We start from the raw sequence: 18727 nt of genomic DNA on the forward strand, positions 1-18727 counted from the left end.
TCTTACACACACACACACACACACACACACACACACACACACACACCCTCTGAAACTTTGAGAGCCTAGCACAGGGGTGTGGGCACTGCCTTGGATCAGCAACCCTATCCAGAGTGTAACTGCCACCCTGCTGAGGACGCACTGCTAATTCACTGCCTCCCCTGTGTCCGCGAGGCTGGCAGCTGTGCCCAGGAGTGGCGGGCAGTGAGGAGCCAGCCCTGCCTCCAGGGCGCTGAGAGAATGAGCTGATGATTGCATCAGGGGGGTCTGTTCTTACCAGACTCCCCACTTCCCAGGGCCATGGCAGGCATGCGAGTCAGCACGTGTGCCCCCATCTGCAATATGTGTGTGGTACTCAAGAGCAGGATTGCGTGCCAGGGGCTGGTGGCCAGGGGTGGGAGCCCTGCAGGTCGCTAAGCACAGCTCCGGCATGCTAGGATGGGGAACATGAACATGAATTCAGGCTGTATCTTTTATAGACGGGAAGGGACAAGTGGGGACCAGGGCCAAATTCCTGGGCCAGGGTAGGGATTGGGGGGAGATTAGAGCCCCAGTAGCATCGTGACAGCCGACTCAGGTCCCACCACCCACAGCCCACACACATGCTTACGTGCACATGCCCAAGTATCAATACCTCGGGGTCCTGCGGGGCTCAGGCAGCAACCACAGAAAACACGCCATCCGAGTGGTCCCCACGAGACCTGTCCCACTAAGGGCAGCGAGCGTAGGGGCAGGATCAGTGGAAAGTGGGCCAAGAGAAAAGTGATCCTGCAGAGGGTCTAAGCAGAGGGTGATCTGGTTAACTCCTTGCAATAAGTAATGCCAGGTCTGTACTCAGAAGGGAGAGAAGTCAGGGCTCAGGGAGCAGCACTGTCCCCTGAGGTGTCCCACCTAGGAAGCATTCCTTGCAGGGGAGGGGGAAACAGAAAGCCAAGGGATAGAGGACAAGAGCTGTTGGGCCAATGTCTGCACAGCACAACCTGCAGTTAGAGGACCCAAGTTCAAGTCCTCCCATTGGCTGTGAGTGCTCATGGCACATCTTTTTCCCACAGGAGCCTTCACTTCCTCCTGAGAAATATGGGGACAAGATGTTCCTTCACAGACTCCAAGAACAGGAAAAAGTTCTTTCCACTTTAGAGCCAGGCCCTGTGCTAAGCGCTTGACATATCACACTACTTATACCTCACAATGGATGTCCATGAGACAGGTACAGTCATTGCCCGTTTGGCAGAGATGTGACGTGACCCACCCATCTAGGGTTTGTGTGACTTCACACCCTGCTCAGTGTTCTTTGACCTCCACTAGGGCTGGAAGGGCCCTGAGGGAGCCCATGCCCCCTACAGATGGGGGACCGAGTCCCAGAGAGAGGACACTGCCCTCCCGCAGTCACAAGAGTCAGGGCAGAGTCAAGACCCCAATCTGAAACCTGACTCCCAGAACGGGGCTCCTTCCTTTACCCTGCTCTGCCTTGCCCCGTTCTGAGCTTGCAGGGCTGCTTGCCTGGGTCCCAAGGTGGCTGGCAAGCACCAAGAGAGGAGTAAGTGGTGCCTAGGCCCGGGGCTGGGCTCCAACCCCTCTAACCAGATTTAGGCTCTCTCCTGGCTCCTAGGAGAATGGTCATCCATTGCTCAGGATTCCATAGGTAGGGCCCAGACCAATAGGGCCGCCTCTGGCTCAGACCCATCAGTCTGGCAGATCTGCTGCCGTCTGGTCTAGCCAAAGAGGAAGGGGGCTTGTCTGGCTCTCTGGGCTCCACTCCCCCAGATCAGTTACCCAAAGGGCCAGAGCTGCCTCTGGTCTGCCTCCCTGCCATCCCGCCCCACCACAGGTGATGCAAGAATCTGCCAGGTACCAAAGGCCTGACACAGAATATAGACCCAGGTGCCCTGGCTGGGGGGAATGAAGGGGCCATGAAAGGCCAGATTGGGGGGGGGGGCAACAGGAGCCATGCTGATTGCTGGGCAGAGCAGAAGCCACAGCAAGCAAGCTGAGCCTCTTGTCACAATACCTGAGTCCCGTTCACTCCTCATCTCAAGCTCTTCACCCATCCCAGGTCAGAGCCAGTTGCCAGCACGCTGGTTAGGCAGGCTTGGGCACTGCTGGGCTGTGGACCAGATCACAGGCTGAAGCTTGAGAGGAGCTTCCGGGCTATTTGCTGGGTTCTGGGATAGGCAGGACTCAGCCAGGTGAACTCTAGGCTGGGTTGGAGATTAGACTGAGCCTCTTTGGGAAATCAGGACCGAAAGCTAGCCCCCAACCCCAGCTGGGCTCCCCCTTTGGAGCCAGATTGGCTAAAGAGATGGGCGTTGGTGTGCAGGAAAGAGTCAAAAGGACCTTTTATAGTTCTGTACTTGTGGCTCCAAAGGGCAGAGGCCCAGGAAGAGAAGCAGGGATCAGGCTGAAGGCTGGGCCACCTCGAGCGGGGCTCAACTTGTGCAAACCAGAGATGCAGGGGAGCCCTGGCTCCATCACTCTGAAAGGGCCCAGCCCCCACAGCAGGGACATGCCCCCAGCAGACTGTGGGCAGACTGTGGACAACCCCTCCTTGGGATACACTGGGCCTGGGACACTGTGCCATTGGGTGACTTCCTCCAAGTCTCCCTCCTGAGGAGGCAGAATCACTGTGGCTGTCTGGAATCAGAGGCCTCAGTCAGACCTGTCCCTGCTCTCCATAGCCCTGGCATTATCATGCTAGAGAAAGGTTCCAGTTGGTGCCCAGGGTTGGGAGAAAGGGGCCAGGGCATGAGAGGTCACCCCTGCTCTGCAGCCCCAGGACAAAGCCTCACTCCTGGGCTGAGCCACCTCTGGGTATTAGCTCTTAACTAATACCCAAACCCCCTCCACTGCACCGCTCACCCCAGCCCACCCCACCCATCCTGCTCATCCACAAGCTGACGAGTCCTAACAGGCCTCCTTTGCCAGGGACAAAAATAACTATTTTCAAAATTCACAGCAGGGCTTTCGCCTACACACGCTGCGCCGACTGGAACCTGAAGGGAGAGATGCAGAACGCAGTGTGCGGATGGAGGCACGCTATGCGGCAGGGAAGCTCTGAAACCCCCACGCCCCTCCTCCCACCACGCATCCCACCTCCAGGCCAGGCTGCCCACCTCCTCGCCCGTTCGCTTGGCCAGTGGTGAGCTCCCACCTGCCCCAGGACGCACGTGCACACACCCACATGTGCTCACAGACAGCACTACAGCCCTTGCTTCTGTGTTACTGCATTTTAATCAAGTTCATGGGCTCCTCCACAACCACGAGCCTGGCTAGTACTCCGCAGCCTTGCGAGGTAGGCAGAGGCAGGGCTAGCCTCCCTGTTTGCAGGTGGGAAAATCGAGGCCCAGAGGGGAAGGACTGGGCCCAAGGTCAAAGCAGAGCCCGGATGTCCTGACTGTTGGTTAAGGGGCTCTTTTCATAGCTGTTTCCACCACTCTTGGTCCTGCAGCCAGGCCAATTCTTCTGGGTGCTGGGGACAGGAAGGAGAGCTCTCTACCACAGCCCGACCACCAGTTCCGGCCCCAGAACTGGCCCAGGCCATGTGAAGAACCAGGATGATCAGCTCCCTGGATCTCTGCCGACAGTCCTTGGGATCTCTTTGGAGAGTGGCCAGATGGCCAGGCCTTGGCTGGAGTCCAGGCTTGGATTTGCCTCCATGTGGCCCCTTACCCAAGCAGTACTGCAGAGGTCGGGGTTCAAGGACAAGACCTTAAATGAGCTGGGAGGGGGTGAGGTCCCGGGAACTCCAGGACCCTGGCACCAAATACCAGGTCCACACCACAGAGACACAACGGCAGTAAAGCTCATTTCACAGATAGAAAAGTAAGGCCCAGAGAGCTTGTGTAGGCCACCTGAGATCACAGAGTAAGTCAAAGGAGACACAGGACTGGGATCCAGGCATCCCAGTCTAGTTTATTCTACCCACACCCCCAAGCCAAGTTCCCCACCCTTCAACTGAGGGGCTGTACACTCTGCAGACGGTGATGTGACCTCAGGCCCCTCCCTGGGGAGGAGCAGGACCAGGCTTGAGTGGGGGAATACATTTAGGAGGACAAAGATTCTAATCAGATCCTCCCCCCTAATCAGATCCGGTGGGACATCAGTCTGGTGTTGAGTTTACGGAAAAAAGATCGCAGTTTGCAAATCTTGCATTTTTTCTTGCGGCGCCCCCGGGAGAAGGTTCGAGACCTGGCTTCCTCCTCCTCCTCCTCTTCTTCCTCATCACTGGCCCAGGGCCCCCAAGCACCCCCATTAAAGTCAGGATGGGCCCGGGGATTCTCGGCCGGGTAACGCACAGGGATGGCTGTGCGGTTATAGTCCACCAGGCGGGCCAGCAGGGCACGGACCACATCGGGCCGCTGGCCAGCTAGGTCCTCCCGTTCATAGGGGTCAGCACTGATGTTGAAGAGCCACACAGCCTGGCGGGCACTGGACATCCGTTCCAGGTTCCACCAGCTACCGGGGAAGGCAGCCAGCGTCTGCGGCGGGATCCAGTCACCGTAGCCAGGGTCCCCCGTCAGCAACTTCCACTCGCCCACACGGATGGCAGCCTGCACCGCAGTGTTCCAGATGCCGAAGCCACCCTCGAGGGAGCCGTGCCGGGCATGGTTGTAGAGCGGGTCAATGTTGTGCAGGATCTCTGTGCGTGGCGAGGCCCGGCCCTCACTGATGGCTGGCCACACATCATAGCCGTCCAGCCCATCAGCCGCAGAGGCAGTGCCACCTGCCAGACCCACCAGGGTCGGGTACCAGTCAGTAATGTGCACCAGCTCCCGGCTGGTCCGTCGCTTTCGCTTAAGCAGGGGGCTGTGGACGAAGCCCAGGCCCCGCACGCCACCTTCCCAGTACGTGCCCTTACGTCCTCGCAGCGGCCAGTTGCTGCCCCCCGAGAAAGTCTGGCCACCATTGTCACTGGAGAAGATGATGACACTGTTGTTATAGAAACCATAGCGCTTAAGGGCCCAAGTGATATTGCGCACAGCCTCATCCATGCAGGTCACCATGGCTGCGTACTTCCGCCGGGCCACATTGCCCATGGTGCGGTAGCGGTACAAGTACTCACGAGGGGACTGCAAAGGCGTGTGTACTGCCTGGAAGGCGACGTAGAGGAAGAGGGGCTGCCGGGGGCTGTGGCTGGCTAGGATGTGGCTGACGCGCTGGGCATACAGCATGGTGGAGTACTGGCCGCTGAGCCCCCAGGCCACACTCTCACCCTCATGCAGGTCAAAGCCACACACCCCAGGGCCATCGCAGTTGTCATAGGTGTAGTAGTCCACATTGCCCGTGAGCGAGCCCAGGAAGGTGTCAAAGCCCCGGCGGGTGGGCAGGCACTCCTTCCGGTAGAAGCCCAGGTGCCACTTGCCTACCATATGGGTAGAGTAACCTGCCTCCTGCAGCTTCTGGGGCAGTGTCACCTGGTCCAGGGGCAGGCAGTTGGGCTGCCGAGGGCGGATGATGGAGTGCTGAAGTCCTGTATGGATCTGGTACCTGGTGAGAAGAGCGGAGGGCACAGAAGGCACAAGTGAGCTACAAACCATTGCCCTGGCCAACCACCCCCGATACTCACCCTGAAGTGGGCTCAGCATTACCAGCATACATAGTAATAGTAACCAGCAGGTATATAGCTGTTATTATTGTTAGCTACCATTAGCTACTACTGTTATTTTTAATACGATATGCCACATACATTATTACACTTAATCCTCATAAAAAAAAACCTACAGGGAAAGCTATTATTACCTTCATTCTACAGAAGCTCCCAAAAGTGCAGCCACGGGCCCACATTAAGACAGCTGGCCAACAGTGGAGCTGAGCTTTAAACCCAGGTCTACACAACTCACGCTCAAAGTTTGTCAGTGATGCACCCTCTGCAGACCTCAGTCAAGCTAATGGATGATTAGATTTGATACAAGAAGTACTCTAGGACCCTGAGTCAGGGTCAAGCCTCTCTTTCTAGGGGCTGAGCAACATGGAGTACTGTTGTGTCAAGTGGGTGGGCCGGCTCAGAGTCCCTAAAGCCCGTGTGCAAGTGAGTAACATGAGAAACTTTGGCTCTCTCCAGCTTCACCAAACACGCCTGGATTTATTAACAAACACTAATGAGAGTCGTCAGCATCAGTCAGATGGAGCCAGCTGCGGGGGGCGGAGGGCAGGCGTTGCCCAGCCACGCTCAGCTAACTTCATGGATCAGGGGGCTGGAACGCTGCCCTGCTGGCTGCTCATTCCTCAGCTTAAACCAAAAGTCACCTCTTGGGACAGAAATGCTAACTTGTGCATAACTCCCGGGAACGCAGATTCTTCCTCCCTCTTCTGGAAGTTAGTCACCATTTGGTCTTTACCACCACTGTCACCTACAACACACACTGTGGCCCCTCTGCCTCTTTCTCCTGTTCTCTCTCCCTATTCCTGGATCTAAACGCTGAGTGCAGGTTGAAGGAAGAGAAAGCAGCTATTTGACTCCCAGCTCCAGGACCCCTGCCAAATGCCTGGCCTCTCAGCTCTCTGTACAGACTCCGAGGTTGAGTACAGGCATGAATGAATTGAACCCTGCCTGGCTCCACGCCTCAGTTTCTCCCATCCAGGAATCAGGGAGATTACGGCTCTGGCTCCTGAGATCACACTAGTGACTTTTGAGTGGAACTTGGGAGAAAGCAGGCCTTGGACCCCTTCCAAGGAGGATTAGCTTCAGCCTTGCCAAAGGATTTTCTCCTAAGTGGCCAGAACTTGCTTTCCACACCCCCATCTCCTGTTTCCCTGCTCTTTTAATCCTGTAATCCTGCCACCTTGCCTGTGGACAACTCCTTACGAGAAAGCCGCATGTCTCCTTGGGACACCCAGCCAACTTGGGAGGCTTTCACAGATGAAAAAACAGAGGTTTGGAGAAGTGAAGTAACTAGCCCAAGGCTACTTAGGTCATGACATCCTGTGTGTGTCTTTCCACCTCCATCTCTCAGTTCTTTGGTTTCTTCCCAATGTAGTCATCAAACAGCCTGGGGACCCCAATCCCTCCAGTGACACAGAGGCTGCCATTTATTGAGAGCCAAGCAGATTACAAGAAATTCGTTCCATCCTTATCATGGTTTCTCAAGATAAAAACTGTTCTTCAGCCCATATTATGGACAGGAAAATTGAGGCTCAGAGATATTAAGTAATTTGTTCAGGGCCTCGGATTGTGTAAATAAAAGCACCATTCAAACCTAAGAGTCAGAGGTTCCTTTAACAAAGGGATGACCAGGTGTCTCTTTTACATAGTGTGGAGTGTGAGTGTCCCAGAACAACAGAAGAAGAAAACCACAAAGGTGACCTAACCCTTTCTGTGTGCAGGGAAACTGAGGCCCAGAGAGGGCAAAGGATTTACTATTGATCACACAGGCAACTGGAGACAGAATTAGCCCAGAGTCCTGGTTTCCCAGGTCCCAGAGGGGCAACTGTAAATGCAGGGGAAATCTACCACTAGGTTTATTTGGGGCTTGGACGGCCAACCACAGCTGCCTGGGCCATGCCTACCTGCCGGTGAGAAGTTGGCTCCGTGAAGGCGTGCAGATGGGCTGGATATAATAATTCTCCAACTTGACACCCTCGGCAGCCAGCCGGTCCAGCGTAGGGGTCTCGATATCTGAGCCATGGTAGCCCACGTCGTGGTAGCCCTGATCGTCGGTAAGGATGAAGATAATGTGGGGAGGCTGGGGTGGAGCGACGGATGGCTGTTCGCTGGCCTCTCCCGGCCCGTCGGCCACCAGGCTTGGCCTGGCCCAGTCCCAGGACAGGTAGCCAAAGCTGAGCAGGCTAACTAGCGAGAAGCCGGTGAGGGCGTGCATGGCCATGCCGGACCGCGCGTCCTGGCGCGTAGGGCTCCCGGGGCCTCACCGCCGTGCGCGCCCAGGGCGCACGGTCCTCACGCACACCGGCCGGCCAGCCGGCCGGCCTGGACTCTGTGAGAGCGCTCAGCGACTGGGGGGAGGGCCCGGCGAAAGGTGCGGACACGGGACGGGGCGGCGAGGCCAGACCTGCGCGGCCGCAGCGGGACGCTCTGCTGAGGTCAGGCCGGCACCCAGCTGCCTCTGGCCGCCCTCGCTCCCTTTCCCCTAGCTCAGCCGGGCCAGCCTGAGACGCGGAGTGGTGACTTCCAAAAAGTGCTCTCCACCATCCTCGGACTCTCTTCTTCCTTCTAGCCCTCGATTTCTCCCGCCTCCTAATTTCTCTCGCTTCTGCCTTCCCTTTCTCCTCCCCCCCCGACCCTCCAGCCCCAGGCCCGGCCTCTCGCCCCGCCCGGAATCTTGAGAACAGTCGGCCTCCCCGTCGGGAGGTGGGCAGGACCCCAGCAGGGAAGGGGAGGGAGGCACAGGTTGGGCGAGTCCGGGGTTGACACCGCGGGAGAAAATGCGAAAAAGTTGTAACATCTGCCGGGGCCGAGCCCCAGGTGGAGGGGCGGGACGCCGGGAGGCGGCTCCGCCCCCGGGCAGGAAGCCCAGACCCGCTCGGCCCTCTGGCTCCAGCTCCCGCCCTGGCCGGGGACAGGGGAAAGGAGGGAGGGGGCTATTTGGAATTCGATGGAACAGCTCCGGAATGGCCCGTTCAGGCATTCCTCGATTATGGAGTCTTAGTATCTCCGAATGCCAGCCCTGGAATGGACGCCCATGATTTTCTGTTCCAACCCGGTCATCTGTAGTGAGAGAAACTGAGGCCCTGAGATTGGTGGGAACTTGTCTAAGTCACAGAACAATTTAGTGGCTTCTTCTCTGGGAATCACAGCCGCTGTTTGAGTGGCAACAGAGAGAGCAATGTAGAATAGGAGACGACTTTGCAAGCACCAGGGGCTGGAAATCAGGAAACTAGGTTCTGGCCTTGCCAGCTTCCCTCTCCCCACCCCTTCCCCTACCCCCAACCCATTCTGCATTTCACAACTGGAATCGTAGAATGCCAGCCCTAGAACTCCTCGGAGCAGGGGCTGGCACACACAGCTTGTAGTCACAGGATCTAGAAGCTCACGGTACATGTAACATGCATGGGTGAATGGATGGATGGACCTCAAGGGTCATCCAGGCCAACTCTCCCCCAAGAAAATCTCCCCTGCCCGGAAAGCAAGCTTTGGGGACTCCTGGGCCAGGCAAAGATCATACATGTGTAAAGGAGGGGGCCCACATGTTGCCAGAGGAAGGCAGTGGAAGAATTGGCTGAATCTTCTGATTTTTTTTAAGATAACCCAAATGTAGTCTATTATGAGACATATTCCAGCCGTTAAGTGCTAGTAACTAATGTAAAGCAAAATTGAAACACTATGCCAGCCAAATCAAACCTATCTAAGAACTGTTATAGGCCGTTGGGTGCCCCTTTGCAACTTCTGCACTGTTTTCCAAATTTTTACTAGACTGCATTTTTAAATTGAGAGAACTGCGTTAAACAGAACCAGTTAGGTTTTTTGTTTCTTGTTTTTTGGGTTTTTTTTTTTTTACTACCAGGACTTCAAATGTTTAATATGCTAATCTCCAAGAGGGAGGCTGGTGAAGCTGTATTTCCTAATTTCATGTGGCCCTCTTTTTTCACAGCCTCTCCGAAGCCAGTGTTTTGTGAACTTGGGAAACAAAGACTGTCCAGGTGTGTCTTCTCTCCCAGCGCCTTTCCCCTGCCAGCATTCTGTCGCGATCCCTTCCCACTTCCTTGAAAACCAGTGTGTGTGGGGAAAGACACCAGACCTCCAAAATAGCAGCCGGAGTCTATCTGCATTTGGAAATGAGGGCTGCGTGGGGCCGCTGCTCCAGTTCGCTCAAAGCCCCATATTTAGGGTGACCAGATTTATCAAAAGGGAATACGGAGCCTGTTGTTCTGGCAGAAGAAATGTTGAGGACAGACAAGAAAAACACAGCCTCCTGAGGGGAAGGCTGCTAAAACGGTGCTTTAGTAGCCGCTACCCTGGGGGTCAAAGTGGGACAAGTTACAGGGAGGTCAGATGGACTTGAGTTTTACATTCTTTGCATTGTCCCAGACCTTGGTCAGGAAAAACTGGAGAAACAACACAGGATAAATGGCAAGGGAGATGGCGGAGGGAGTGGGAGGGGGATTTAGCCTGAAAGAAAAAAAGGTCTACAAGGCTCACAAGCTGCAGATCTCAAGGTTATCACAAGCTGCAGATCTAAGGTTGTCACGGGGACAAGACAAGCAGAATTTCTGAGAATTCTTTCTCAACTGTGGGCTCTGACATCAGGCTGCTTGAATTCAAATCTTGCCCCTTATTTGGGGTCAGGCCTTGGACAAATTATTTTACCTCCATCAGCCTCAATTCCTCCACCTGTAAAATGGAATCATAATATAAATGAGATACAATATAGTGCTCAGTAAACTGCCTGGCACATAATAAACACTCAATGAATGTGAGCAGTTTTCATGATTGTTCTTTGTGGTTCTGAAAGAGAAGACTAAGTCCCGTGAGTGAAAGTGAGTGGAGAACTGATTTCAGGCCAATTTAAGGTATTACTTTTGTTAGAAATCTGGCAGCTTGCTTAATAAAAGGATGACAGTGATGGATGAATCACCATGTGGGGAAGAGTGGGTGGAGCTCTCAGGACTGACTCCTGTTCTCCAATATTCACATTTCTTTTAAGGGTCCCTTGGTAATCTTCCAACCCCAGAATAACCTCAGAGGGCACCATTTCCCTTTCTTATGTTCTAGGGAAATAAATACTGATCCTCAACTTCTCTTAATGTCATTACACAATGGGGACATGCTGAAGCTTTTAAAGTAGACCTTTCCAAAGGCTCAGGGTTGACAAGGGGGAAACAACCACAAAGAATAATGTGAATTTAGGTCATAATGCTTTCAAGGTGTGACTCAGTCATCTTCCTTTGTGTCCTCTACAGGATGTCTACCTGCCTTCTGTCCTAGGACAATGTCCATCGGCCCTACTCCCACCCAAGTAGACTCTCAAGAACTCCAAGATATATCAGTGTCAGGCCCAAGAAGTAAGACTCAGAGAAAACGAAGCTAGCTTTTGCAGTTTCCATCTCAAGACCTACCTGCATGCAAGGTCACTGACAGCAGGAATATCCACCCAGTACAGGTAAGATCTGTCCACCCATTCACACAGGTAAGCACTCACCCCTTACCCCCAAAAGATAGCCGCATTGAAAGAGAGGGAAAAACCTAACATCTGCCCATGAAATGCAGACAGCTGTGGGAGGGGTACAGTATGGTTACTTCCTGTCAGAAATTTCCATTGATGAAATCAGACGTCAGAAAGCACTGAGCTCCTCCTTACTGGAATCATGCAAGAAGGGGATAAAGTGACCATCTGTCCAGAGGCAACAGGAAAGATTCTTGAACTAAAATGCAGAACAGAACTCAAGGACTTTAAAAGCTCTTTCCAACTTGAAAAGGTTATGATTCTAATTATCAATTCTCAGAAAACTTTTTAGGACACAGACATATAAAAGTGAAAAACTGGGTGAGGCTGTTTTGTGGCTTCATCTTTCATTGCTATGCATGGTGTGTGTGTGTGTGTGTATGTGTGTGCGCGCGCGTATATTTGACCACCTTTGAACTAAAATTATCTTAGTACAGATATTATTTCCTTCTGACTTCACTGATCTTGGCAAAGATCTTATGTCCGGATCTCACATGCTGTTGTCCTCTGGAGGTCTGTTTGTCTAGGCTGGACCAAAGCAAGGACCTAAAAGGAAATACAAAAGGCCTCTGAGCAGTGAAAAATGCCAGAGTTCAATCCTTTAACTCAGAGGAAAGCTCCCAGGCTTTCCTCACTCCAGGCCTATGGACTCTTACTTCCTACACAATACTTACGAGGCCTGTGATTTCATTTCCCAGCCTAGTATTGGAGGAAAGAATTCAGAAAGAATCTATAAGGAGGTGGCATGAGGCAATTGCCTGTTTGATACCAATACAGTTTCAAAGTGAAAACATTAGGTAGAAACCAAACAATAAACATAAAAATCAGACTGATGGATTCCAAAACGCTGGAAGTTTGGGGCCATTTGGTGCGGGAGCAAAGAGCCATATCTACCTGAACAGACCCAAAGGCATTACCAAATCGATGCCCAGCACAGAGGTGAATTATGGGTTGCCCTCCAGAGTGTAAATCCAGTACAGGATCCTCTCTCTCAGTAAGCTGGGGAAGACATGGGGCTGTTTTTAAAGTGTTCCATCCAAAAGTGCTTACGATGACGAGTTCGCAGTATAAAGCTCAGCTTCAGTTCTAGAACGTTCTCCCTGAAGATGCAGGCTTGGGAGGCAGCAATGTCTGCAGTGAGTACCACGGTGATGAGGATGCTAGAGGTCAGGCTCAGAAACCCAGCAGAATGCTCCTCCCCAGGGGCAGGCCTGGCTCATCTACTTCCTGCCTCCTCTTTGCAGCCCTCAAATGCCAGCATGACGTTCCCTGCCCTTCAAGCTCCAAAGCCTCTGTATCTTGAAAGAGTGAGTGGCCCTTGGGTGAGAAACACGTTGAGTGCGGTGAGTGCAGCCCGGAAGCCCACCTTGATGCCCTTTCCAACAGTTTGGCCTAGTCCTCCAAAAGAGCTTCTCTCTTTGAAAAAGACCTCCACCAGAGAAAAGTCCACAGGTTCCCTGGGACACCTAGTCTAGAGACCACTGGCTCTCATTTTAGCTCCCATCATGTTCTTGACTAGAACACCAATAATTAGAATGAATTAATGGTTAATGGAAAGGTTGGAGGTGTTTAAGAAAGCCATGCTGACTACATTATGGAGAAGGTATTGCAAAGGTATTCAGAGTCCATGTAAGAAGGCCAGGTAGAGACACGCCTGCCCAAATGAGCTGTCCTCCCCCGTGGGCAAGCTGCAGGGCATCTGAGGCTCAGTTCTTCCTGGACGTTACTTGGGAAAAATAGTTCTAAGAGGAAGTGTTTTCTTCTTTGATGTTGGGGCACCCCCGTTAGCGTTTCTGGGAGAGACACACATCCCCCCCTGACCCTTGCTTCTGGTCCTCTCTGTGGTCTCACTGAGTGGCCCCTTGGTGTCAAGGTCCCCATATCAGACATCAGAGCCAGAAGTGGCAAAGCCTGGGCACCGCAGCCTCTTGCTCTTAACCCTTCATGGGGCCCCGGCCCGGGCATTTCAATGGCTCCTTTCTCTGGCGCTCAATGAAACATTCTTCCAAGTAGATTATTGAAAGCAGAGCTCTGGGTACACAATGGGTGCTCTGTGCTCACAGCCACTGCCCAATCTGTTTGCCCAGCCGGACTGCGGCCTCGCCTCCCAGCACACTCCCCACCCTCCACCCACCCGACCCCGGCCCCACCTCGAGGCCAACTCAAAGGGAGGCCATATGAAAGGACTTGTTCTCCACCTTCTCAGAAGTTCCCACCGAGGCTCTGCCAGCCAGGGGAGGAATTAACCTAACAGGAGCCAGGCCTGCCTCCAGCCCATCCATCCGGGGCTCTGCCCACTTTGATGTCCAGAGGTTTCCATCCTCACTGGTCAGCTGACATTTCTCTCTTTCCTATACACACATACCCGCACGCACACACAGACACAGAGTGGGGATGCTGAGATCAAGGAAAATGGAGAGGCTCTTAAAACTGAGAATGACAGGCTGCCCGCCAGCACCCCTCCCAGGGCTCCAAGTCTCTTCCACATTCAGGGAAAGTCAGAGGGTCTTGGTTAAACATGAGACCCCCGGAGCCAGATTGTCTGTGTTCCAGTCCAGCTCCGCCGTTTGCTAGCTGTGTGACTCAGCTACCTGAGTTAAACTCTCAGTTGTCCTATTTGTAAAATGAGAAGAATAATAATACCCGCCTGGTGAGGTTGTTGTGAGAATTACAACAGATGAGGCATGTGAAGCTCTTAGCTTGGTGCCTGGTGTGTAATAAGCTCTCGAGAAATGATAGCTATTGTTATTATTGTTACTATACTTAGATTCTATTGTCATTGTTCGTTGAGTCTATTCCTACCAGTTTTTAGCCTCAGGAACAAAAGTCTGTATTCCCCTGATGAAGTCAGTCCTCTCCTCCAAAATTTTCAGTAACTACCAACTGCCTACAGTAAAAAGCTTAAGCATCTTGCCTTGGCATTCAGAGGTAAAACTTTGACTTCCTTCTTCATAATAGTCACTGACTACATAGAAGGTAAATGGTTCCATCGCTACTATTACTGTTGTCATTGTCATCTATTGTATTTGGAGAAACTGACTTTTAGCCCAGGCTATAAGTAGGTTCTGTCTGGGGACAAAACCCTGAATCGATACCACATTGAAATGTGAAAGTAATAATAATATAAAAGCTTATATTTGTTGAACATCTATTATGTGTCAGGTACCATGCAAGACCCTTAATTCTCACACAATCCAATGCTGTCGGTAAAATTATTATCACATCTGTGTTTTACAGATGGAGAAACCAAGAAGCAAAGAAAGGGTAAGTCATTTGCCTGAAGTCACACAGCTAGAAAGCGTCAGAGACAGGATTTGAACCTGGGTCTGGAATCTAATGCCTGCTGTGTTAGATATCCAACCTTTCGCTCTCCTGTTAGAGACAACTAGCCGTCAAGGTGTCTTCACTTCCGGTTTCTCCTCTGCGCTTGAGTGGCTAGATGCCAGCTCTGGCTCCGGTGCACTGGAAGAGCCTGGAAGTCCTCAGGGGCCCTGGAAGGAATGAGTGGGCCTAGACATGACACGGATACAAGATTTGGGAGGCTCACTTCCTCTCTGACATCCAGCCACTGCTCCACTCTTTGGGCACCAAGTGGGAATAGAACCACTTTGCAAGCCTGCTCTCGGTCCTGTTCCCTGCCCTTCGCATTTCCTCCCTGAGGCCCCAGGGCCTGCTTCCAGTGGCTTCTGTGTGTCCCAAAGCCCGTCAAGGCAGAGGCTTCCCCTAGCTGTCTGTCTTCTCAGACCCAGTTGTCACCTGTCAGCCCTGCCTCCCAGGGCAGCCGTCTAGCTGGACATTTCCTCTAAGGAGTAGTACAACCCACTCCCCCTTCCCCACTGCTTCCTGGCCTTGGCTAGACAGCTTGAAGCCAGGGAGAGTCACTAATGATAGGCACTGAGGCTTGCTTCTGTTCCCATGGCAACTGCTGGGCTCCACTTAGTCAATCACTTTTTGAAGCTCCTGCTGGTATGAAAGTTATTTTACATAAAAGTGCTTAACTCTGGATCTTTAGATCCTTCCAGGTTCCTTATAAAGTTGATTTTTCTCTTTCCTCTCTTTGTGGAAGTCCTTTCATCTTTAAGGCTCAGTTCAAATCCCAATAATTCTAAGAGATCTTTCCAGATCCCCTCTCCCCCCCCTTCCCAGGTGGAGTCAATCTCTTGCTCCCCACACTCCCTTGGGGCGTGTTTATGGCTCTATTAGATCACAGCTTGCCTGTTTCACAGTTATTTATGTGTCTCCTTCTGAGCCCCTGGTGAGTGATCAGCCCATAGTAGGTGCTAAACAAACATTTGTTTGAATTTATTTGAATTTCCCTTTCAGAGTTTTTAAAAATTACTATTATTAACAGTACAGACCATTACTAATAATCCCTTATGCTTGTAAAATTATTTACAGTTTATATATAGCTTCATGCTTGAGGGCACTGCTTTAAACCCCAGCTCCACCCTTGCTTGCTGCGTGACAGTGTACAAACCTTGTAACCGCTCATAACCTGCTTCTCATCAGTAATGAACTGTTGTAAATATAAAAATAAATGTGTAAAGGGTTTGCTTAGCCCAGGGCCAGATGCCTAGTGATGCCTCAACAAATGTTAGCTATTATTATGAGTCAGGGTCTTATTTGGACCTCATAAAAGCTCTAGGATGTGAAGAAGGGCAGGGCTTTTGTTAAGTGTTGTCATCATCGTCAATGACATATGAAGAGATTGAGCTCAGCGGGGGAAAGATTTGCCTAAATGCAGACTTACAGTTGAATACCGTCTCCTTTCTGGTTACAGAGCTCAGATTTTCCTTTGCAGAACCGCTCCTCCCCACTGGTGGGTCAACCCCAGGAGCAGCCTTGGACAATCAGAGCATCAGATGTCCCTGGCCACATCGATTAGTTCAAGCAGATCTGTCCAATGAGACTCAATTCTGAGATTTCTGTTTGAATTTTTGAGAACGAAACTGTCTCTTTTCTGCTGGACTCAAAGCCTGGACCTGCGTGGGCTCACTCTAACAGACAGGAAAGCAAAGAACAGAACTGAAGACAGATTCAGAATATCAACTGAGCACATGAATCCTAGGGCTAGAACGACCGCTGGACTTTACTGATGTGAACTGATAACAGTCTTGTTCTCATGCCAGTTTGCGTTGGTGTCTGACACTTGCACTGAACGAGTAACAACTATTACAAGGATACTGTCTCCTCCACACAGAAGTCAAGGATCTCTTTGTTCCATTCATTCACTCAACAAATGCTTATTGAGCACCTACTACGTGCCTTCCACTCATCTGGGCTGAGACTGGGCGGGGGGAGACAAACTTGCCCAGCCCTCCTGGAGTTGAAAGGTCGGTTGTCATTCTACTTGACATATGAAGAGGCTGAGGCTCAGAGAGGGGAACACCCCACAGTTCAGGTCTTTCCATGATTTAGAGTGACCCTGAGGCTGGGCAGGAGCTGAGGCAGGCAGCTGGGACTGGTTTGGTCACTGGCAGGAAGGAAATGTTTTAAGCATTTGTGGTTATCTGCTCATCCCAAGTCAAAGCAGGAAGGTTCTGGGCCAAAGTCAGAAGCTGGACCTGAAGGCTGAGACTCAAATCCTCCGGGTCTAGGACTCCAGGTACAGGAAGGTTTCTGGGAGGAGCATGGCTCCAAGGTCTGATTTCAGGGATTTGACTCCCATGCTCCTGACTTAATGGGTAACCTCCCCCTTTGGGCTGGAACTCTGAGTGGTAAAGGTTCTCCAGCCCTGGCTGGGTAGCTAAGTTGGTTAGAGCGTCATCCTGATACGCCAAGATTATGGGCTCGATCCCTGGTCAGAGCACATGCAAGAAGCAACCAATAAATGCACAAATAAATAGAACAGCAAATTGATGTTTCTCTTTTCCTCTCTTTCCCTTCTTCTCTCTCTAAAATCAATATATAAAGAAAATACTTTTTAAGGTTTAAAAAAACAAAACAAAGAAATAAAGGCCCTGCAGTTTCAAGAGTATCCTGGAAGGAAGCTTTTTTTCCCAGGAGCAATCACTACACTTCTCAAAGGGAAAGGCCCTACTTCTCAGCCTGAGCTGGGGCTAGTTTTGCTCTTTTATCCAGTGACTCACCCCTGGGAGAGCCCAGTCTCTCCAGGGCCCGGCCACTTGGGGAGGCTATGACGTCTAGAAATTGGATTTGCACTAAGCTTGCTTGTTTGTCTCTGCCTCATCCATATCTAACACAGGATCTGGTATGTAGGAGATAGATTCGTTTTTCTCGAATGAATGTTGGGGGCGGGGGTGGGGGGAGCTTGAGACAAAGACAGGCACCATCCTGAAGCAGATTGACCATGGAACTAGTACAACTTAAGCGTCAGGATCTCTCCTTGGCGCAGGCCCCTCTCCAAATCCCAGGAGGGGCCCTAGCAATGTGTTCACATGGTCATGTGCTTCTGTGAAATTTGCACAAGTCGTTCTAATTAAAAGCGGTTGAGATCACTGACTCTTCCCACTCTGACCTTCTTTCTCGCTGTCATATTTTCCTCATGTCAGATGGCTTTGGAATGGCCATGGCATTTTTGGGGTCTGGCTAAGGGGAAGTTGAATTCAGGATAAGTTTCATTAGCATTTGGAGGCTGGCTATGTTCCATGCATAGTTAGGTCAGCTGTCTTGGTATAGAAATGTCTTGCTGTCCGCTGAGCTGACTCACCTGGCATAATGACACAAGGTACAGGCTCAGAGTGTGCATGGTGATGTGAACTTGCCCTCCGGTACCTGGCAACAGAACTATGAGTGTTGGAGAGGAGAGATGGTTGGATTTCTAGGGAGCCAGAAGCTAGGCTGTAAAAAATTCTTCTAATTATCAGCCCTGCACAACTGTAAGCAGAGGACTGGATGCTCAGAAATGCTTAAACAAAATGGAAGTTATTTCCTGTTAGGAATAGTCTCTGTAATGCAATAGTCAATTATAAATGCACCAGAACCTCCCCCCCTTTGGATGGATATCATGTTGTTAATGGGTTGAATCATGTCCCTCTGAAGAGATGTGCAATGAAGCCCTAACCCATCAATACCTGAAAATGTGATCTTATTTGGAAATAGGGTCTTGACAGAGGTAATCAGATTAAAAAGAGCTCATTAGGGAGGGCTCTAATCCAATGTGACTGGTGTCCTTATAAAAGGGGAAGTTTGGGCATAGATACACACATAGATGGGGAAAATGCCATGTAAAGATGAAGGCAGAGATCAGGGCAACACATCTATAAGCCAAGGAACACTCAAGATGGTCAACAGAGCACCAGAAGGTTGGAGAGAGACCTGGGGCAGATCCGCCCTTGTAGCCCTCAAAGTAACCGACCCTGACACTAGTGATCTCAGACTTCTAGCCTCCAGAAATGGTTTGCAATGCATTTCTGTTGCTTTAGTCACCCAGCCTGTGGCATCTGGTTAAGGCAGCCCTAGTCAGCAAATACACATGTGAAGTAGAATTTGTCAGAAGACCTGAGCCTTGAGTCCACAAACCAGGGGCAGTACCACAACAGTGCGTGCATCCATGTGTGAAGTCCTTATGCATTTTAACAATCAGAAATTAAGAAAAGTTCAATTGCCCATGTAAGAGGGAAGAGTGGCTTATCTTACCACTTTCTCTAAAT

General features: G+C 51.5%; 1 protein-coding gene across 1 annotated transcript; it reads right to left on the bottom strand.

The window, feature by feature from the left end:
* Positions 1–3872: 3872 nt before the first annotated feature.
* ARSI (arylsulfatase family member I) lies at positions 3873–8357 on the bottom strand. Its single transcript, XM_066273002.1, has 2 exons — positions 7504–8357; positions 3873–5484 (listed from the first exon to the last, which is right to left on the bottom strand). The coding sequence occupies exons 1-2, from the start codon at positions 7818–7820 to the stop codon at positions 4080–4082; spliced, it is 1722 nt and encodes a 573-aa protein (XP_066129099.1). The 5' UTR covers positions 7821–8357; the 3' UTR covers positions 3873–4079.
* Positions 8358–18727: the final 10370 nt, after the last annotated feature.

Source organism: Saccopteryx bilineata, chromosome 4, assembly GCF_036850765.1.
Source record: "Saccopteryx bilineata isolate mSacBil1 chromosome 4, mSacBil1_pri_phased_curated, whole genome shotgun sequence".
Classification (NCBI taxonomy): domain Eukaryota; kingdom Metazoa; phylum Chordata; class Mammalia; order Chiroptera; family Emballonuridae; genus Saccopteryx; species Saccopteryx bilineata.

Bases quoted from the DNA above. Each gene is read 5' to 3' on its own strand.
- ARSI (XM_066273002.1), bottom strand. From the start codon at position 7,820: ATGGCCATGCACGCCCTCACCGGCTTCTCGCTAGTTAGCCTGCTCAGC. The intron at 5,485-7,503 runs GTAGGCATGGCC...TCTTCTCACCAG, and splicing joins AGCCAACTTCTCACCGGCAG to GTACCAGATCCATACAGGAC.